We start from the raw sequence: 6,000 nt of genomic DNA, 5'->3' as shown, positions 1-6,000 counted from the left end.
GAAGTATGGTGAAGGCATTTTTGACACTCAGCTAATGCTGAAGTATGGTTAAGTTGATCAACTTGCTCGGTGTCGAGTTATTAGAGATGAATCTACGAGTTATTAGAGATGAATCTATAACTCTTGATCACCTCCCTTTCCTTTTTTTTGGTTCTCATTTTGCTTTGTTCATTGTTTGCTTTGCAGGTTCTTGTATTGTAAACCCGGAAGGGTGTGGCTCTTTGGCATAAAGTCATGGGTTTGCTCCCCAGTGACGAGTGTTCGAATCCCCTCTTGCTTACCCGATGCGCGTGGTTTCCGGTTGATTGCGCGCATCCGTAGGGAAACAGTCCTACCCCCGAAGGGGGTGGGGACACCCTTCGTTACCAAAAAAAGGTTCTTGCACTGTTAATCTGTTAGACCTCCTGTGTCTTTGATCATTTTGAGTAACGATTTCCACGTTATTCCAAGCCACCCAAAGTTTCCAATTACTTTTATGTCAATAGATAGACATAAATATACACATCCCCTGAATTTTATAATTTTACTGTTGAACTGCAAGGATTTAATATCTAAGATTTATAAGGTTTTAAATAAATTCATTTTTCCATATACAATATTGATACATAAACAAATTTTTACTAGATTTTATAAGGTTTTAAATAGCCTAAGGGCATGTGTGCATAACAGACTATGATTTTCCTTTCCATTGGTATTCTAGTTGTTTATATAGCATAGAATAAGGTTTCAAATAAACAATGTAGGGGCTTGTGCACATGACTAAGCTTTTGTTTTCATTTATTTCCATCGGTATTAAATATTTAGGGTTGGCCATTAGAAACCCAGTTTTCTAATTTTGAGCAGTACAGGTAATTTTTTTTTTTTCCTCAACTCAACTCAACTAAGCCGTTGTCCCAAACTAGTTGGGGTCGGCTAATGAATCCTTTAGAAAATCTTCATGAAGAAGGAAAGGATCAACCCGGTTCAAACTGACTAAAGTCTAATCCTGACTTAGTTTTTTTTTTTTTTTTTTTGAAGTTTTTCGCATACCAATAAATGAATGAGAGAGGCCAGAAGTGTCTGGTTGTCGAAAGATGGTCCACCAACTGAGAAAAAAACTGATGCACGATCTAACATAGGATGAAACAAACATGATTTTATAAAGAGTGATTTATAAAGAGCATTTATAGATGAACTTCAAGATACAGGGCAGAAATGCAATTTGTGAGATTCTATGCCAAGATAGGGGCACAATTTCATACATAAATGGTGGGTGCAATGATGCCGAGAGAAAACCAAGTCCCCAGTGATTTAGTCCATCAGCGGTCAGTATATGCTCACCAACCAATTACACACTATCATCCCTCTATGTTCAGTCTGGCAAAGCTGTTCCACGCTCAAGATTGTTCTTGATCTCTAGAGTATATTTCCCAAATGCTCTTTCAATCTTCTTGTTGAAGTGCTCATTCCGATCATTGATAGAATCAATGTCCTTCTCTTCATGGAACCTACGCCTCCTGCTAAATGCCTTTCGCTTCTCGTCCCTATCTGTGAGCTCCTTTACCATGTTTTCTATGTTTTCTTCAGAAATCTTGGGTGTCTGCACCATAAGAGATAAATGAATGGGAGGTTCAATACGTCTTGTTTTGAGACATCTAACCGGTAAAAAATATAATTACCTTTCCATACTGAAGACTTGAAGCATCGCGATAAAACTCCGGGTCGGCTTCCTTTGATTTATTATAACCTTCCAAGTCACACTGTATGTTCTTCGTACGCTTTTTATAAGCATTGTACAAAGTCTTCTGATTGAAAACTGTTCATAGCAGATGTAATAGTTAGCTTAAAAACATAACAGAAAACTGTGCAAATAAAAGGTTGAACATCAAAACATATGTAGTTTCCACATAGCAAAAAATCTCAATGTATCTTTGATTTTGAGGGTTGCTCTGCTGGACTTATACAGAAAACATGCAAGAAAGAATATAAAAATATGCACACTTTAATACTCAATAAGCTTCAAAGAAGAAACGGACTTGAATCAGCTCATTAACAGTACTCTCATGCATCAACAAAAGCTCACCAAAAAAAAACCTCTAATGAACAGAATGGGCGTCCTCAAAGCACTTGAGGGAGGTAGTTGGATCTAAGGAAAATAAAATTATGGAGAATAATGCTCAAAAGGCTTCAAAGAAGAAAAGGACTTGAATCAGCTCATTAACAGTACTCATGCATCAACAAAAGCTCACCATAAAAAAAAAAAAAAAAACACTTTAATGAACAGAATGGGCATGTCCTCAAAGCAGCAACTTAAAGGAGGTAGTTGGACGTAAGGAAAATAAAATTATGGAAAATAATGTTTTGATGGAAAATACAATTCCAGGGTCTAGTAATCAAGAAAAAAAAATTGATTTTCGAAAAAAAATTCCAAGGAAAATGAGTTTGCTCAATACATAGACGGTGCATGAGAAATTAATCCAATACTACTCCAGGAGTACATTCAATTGTTTAATTATAATAAGCAGGACAAAATGTCTTCCAAAAGAATATGGCATCTGAGTATCGAAGTTCATAGATGATGCATGAGAAATGTCAGCAACAAAACAAGATCTATTCTGATTGCTAGCAAAACAGCTAGCCTCACAGAAAAGTACCTATAGTATCACTAAAGAGGGAAAATCTGCATGAGATGGTAGTTAAAATTGATAGCCAACTATAAGGTAACGAATACTAAAAAAAATGTCAGCAAATTGAGCTTACCATCCCAACCAAATGGGGCAGGATCCTTTTCCCATTTCTTATATTTAGTCTCAGCCATCTCTTGTGTATCAAGCATGTATGCCTTTGTCATATCCAAACCATTTGAATCCAGCAGTTTCCCAATTTTCTTTTTCCTCTCTTCAATCCATTTTTGTTTGGAAATGCCTCTTGACTCCGGTGGAGCCTCCAATCTTTTCTTTTCTGCCACCATGGCACTTTGATTGGCCTTTCTTGCCTCATTCTGCAAGCAGAGAGCAACAGGCAACAGAAATTAAGGTCAAAAGGAAACCAAGCAAGTCATCTTAAACTTCAGGTAATGACACTAATATTACAAGGGCGGATGAACTTACCATCTTAAGCCTTAGGTCAAACAATTTCTTTTGCCTTCCTGTGAGATTTGTGTAATCTACTTCAACATTTTTCTCAACAAGATGGTCATCATCACCATCATCATGTTGCATTATACCTGGCCTTTGTTCATGAGGATCTTCACTATGATCGGATGCATCTATGGACGGACCACCGCTATCTCCTTTAAATTCTAAGATAAAATGACGAACAAAAAAATTAAATATAGATAGCAACTAGTATAGTAAATTTTTTCTTTTTTTGAAAAGTAACTAGTATAGTAAATACACTACTAGAATATTCCATAATCTTCACAAAACAGAGCTTAGGCACCTCAAAAAGACTTGTGAGGTTTTTAGAGATTAGCAGAAACTTTTTGCATAGATGAGATACTTTCTTCTTTTCTTCTTTTCTTAATGACGATGAGACCTGTTTTTTAGAAGAAAAAATCTAGTCACTGACATGCCTACTTTATTACAAGTGATTAGACAATTATCCTCAAAATCCAGGTCCGTAATATAACGTCAGTTATTTGGAACAATATTATTTGAATAAATTGGCTTTATTGTGAGAAATGCATATTCTGTTTCTTTAATAGTATCAAGAGATTGAAGATTCAAATTCAGTCTTGTACATACAAGTTACTTGTTTCGTTCAGGCCCCAAAGCATGCATATGCATGGAGTGGAGACAATTCCTTTACAGGTGCATATTCATTTATTATCACATTTTATTCTTGAATGATGCAAAAACCTTATTAAAAGAGTAAGGAAAATAAAGCAAGGCGCCAGCCTAGATGGTCACGGCTAAACAAAAACAAAAATTATCGCTTATAGTCATGCGACTCTGTGACTAGAAGATGGTAAGTGAGAACACTATACACATGGTGATTCGTAGAGTCAAGTAGAGGGTGACCACAACCATGGTTTTAAATTTCCACTGAAACTGGCACGAAAATACTGGATGTTTCTATTTCCATCCCTACCGAAACACACAAATACAGAGAGTAAACTGATAATATTTTAAATTGAGTACGGGCAGCATATATATTCTTATTTCAATTAGGTTGACCCAATTTTCAGCCAAAATATCTTGCTTTGACTATTAGATCATCTTGCTAGATGGTGACATGAAAAGATTTCGGCATTGTTGCTAAGAATATCAATTTTCTATATTAGGACGCACCCTCTTCCTTCCATCTCAGTTCTTATGATTCAACACCCAACTAAGATAATGGAAAATTACATATTATAATAACGAGCGAGTCTTTGTTTCCTCAAAGCTTTATAAATTTTATTAAACTCCAAAATTTTAAAAGCATGTTAAACTCATGGCATCTATAGAGTCAATATCCTAAATTCCCAATTACATTGCATCACCAAACTTCATAAAATTATCGAGCTCTTAAAATTTGATTTTAAGAGCATGTTAAACTCATGGCATCCATAGAGTCAAGATCCTAGTTTCCCAATTACATTGCATCATGAGAGAAAAACCCCCAATTCTATATCAGCCAGAGAAGGTTTCAATTTCCTCAAATTAATACATCAAGATAGATATAAACATAAATTTCCACAAGAACAATTGATTAGCTAATTCGAGTAAAAATGAAATCAATCAAAAGAAAGAATAGTAAAGAATGAAGTAAAAAAAGATAACCTGAATCATCTCTCTCAATCTGTTGCTTGGCTTCAGCAATCTTTCTGAAGCAAAATTCAACGCATTCGTGGTAGGGATTTGATGCATTTATGCAATCTGGATGCACTCTCCCTTCTTCAGCCATCATTATTCTCACTTATATTTCTATTGATGAAAGGAGAAAACAAAGGCCAAAGAAAACTCAAGAAATATGAAACCCTAACAAAATCAAGATGAAAATAGACATATTCGTGAGTTGAATCCTCCCCCCCCCCCCCCCCCCCCCCCCGGAAGTACGCATTCGCCCCCTTGAGTCCATGTCCAGCAAGGCAACAACAAAACATAATACATTAGACATGTGATGTGGGCCCGGTTGTTTAATTTCGGTTTTAGTTAGGGAAGTGATATAAGCACCCCATTACGGCATTACTAGCCGCCCAGCCTCTACCCGGGGTGGCCAAAGGAAGAAAAAGGGGCAATTATATATATCATTTCCTAATTCAGTAATGGATAAGTCATTTTCAAAACTGATTATGGGAAAAATTACCCTGATTCGTTTTAGACCTGTTTGTTTTGGGTTTTGAGAATTGGTTCTGAGTCCAAAATAGATGAGTAAATTTGAGTCAGTTTTGGACTCAGAACCAGTTCTCAAAGTCCAAAACAAACAGAGGATTTTCAGAATCGATTTTGAGTCTAAAACTAAAAATTGGACTGAAAATCATATGCAATTTTGAGACCAATAACCACTTTTGGACAAAATCAATTCTCAATATAAAAACGGACGGGGTGAGGCGGTTGATTCGAAGCTTAAAATTAATTTTCTATTACATTTATAAATATGTGTATTTTTGCAAAGGATGTAGGATCGATTTGAGTCCAAAATCAATTCTAAAGCTGTGAATCAAACACCCAATTTTGTCATGAATTGATTTTGGACTCAGGTCAAACATGAAAATCTAAAACAAACAATAATGCCCTGCTCGTTTTGGCTTTTGAGAACCGAATGTGAGTCCAAAACTGATTATTGAACTCAAAATTAAATGGGGCCTAACTTGGATTTTGGGCCATATGCTCATGGAATATGATGGGTGATTTAGCTTTGGGCCATAGGATATCCCAAGCAAGGCCTAAGGCCTAACAAACGGACGGTTCCAATTAAGAAAAGGTGAGACCCATGGGGCCTTTGGGAATGAACCTCATTGTATTCCAATGAGGACGCACCCTAATAAGGCATTCCTACGAACCTCAACCACCTTTTCAGTGGTTAAACCATTTA

The 6,000-nt window shown here is 36.2% G+C and overlaps 1 protein-coding gene across 2 annotated transcripts; it reads right to left on the bottom strand.

The window, feature by feature from the left end:
- Positions 1–1,117: 1,117 nt before the first annotated feature.
- On the bottom strand, positions 1,118–4,990 carry LOC143877908 (uncharacterized). 2 transcript variants are annotated; one of them, XM_077380222.1, is made up of 5 exons: positions 4,746–4,990; positions 3,090–3,280; positions 2,740–2,980; positions 1,659–1,795; positions 1,118–1,579 (listed from the first exon to the last, which is right to left on the bottom strand). In XM_077380222.1, exons 1-5 carry the CDS (start codon positions 4,870–4,872, stop codon positions 1,352–1,354), a joined length of 924 nt encoding a protein of 307 aa, XP_077236337.1. In that variant the 5' UTR covers positions 4,873–4,990; the 3' UTR covers positions 1,118–1,351. The 2 variants fall into 2 exon arrangements, with proteins under 2 accessions (XP_077236337.1, XP_077236338.1); XM_077380223.1 differs by having other exon boundaries at positions 3,090–3,271.
- Positions 4,991–6,000: the final 1,010 nt, after the last annotated feature.

The sequence above is a fragment of the Tasmannia lanceolata genome, unplaced genomic scaffold, assembly GCF_043159265.1.
Source record: "Tasmannia lanceolata isolate RefF3 unplaced genomic scaffold, GAP_Taslan_0.1 ptg000005l, whole genome shotgun sequence".
NCBI classification, from domain to species: domain Eukaryota; kingdom Viridiplantae; phylum Streptophyta; class Magnoliopsida; order Canellales; family Winteraceae; genus Tasmannia; species Tasmannia lanceolata.
Note: the sequence above shows the minus strand (reverse complement) of the source record. Positions and strands in the feature narration are given on the sequence as shown.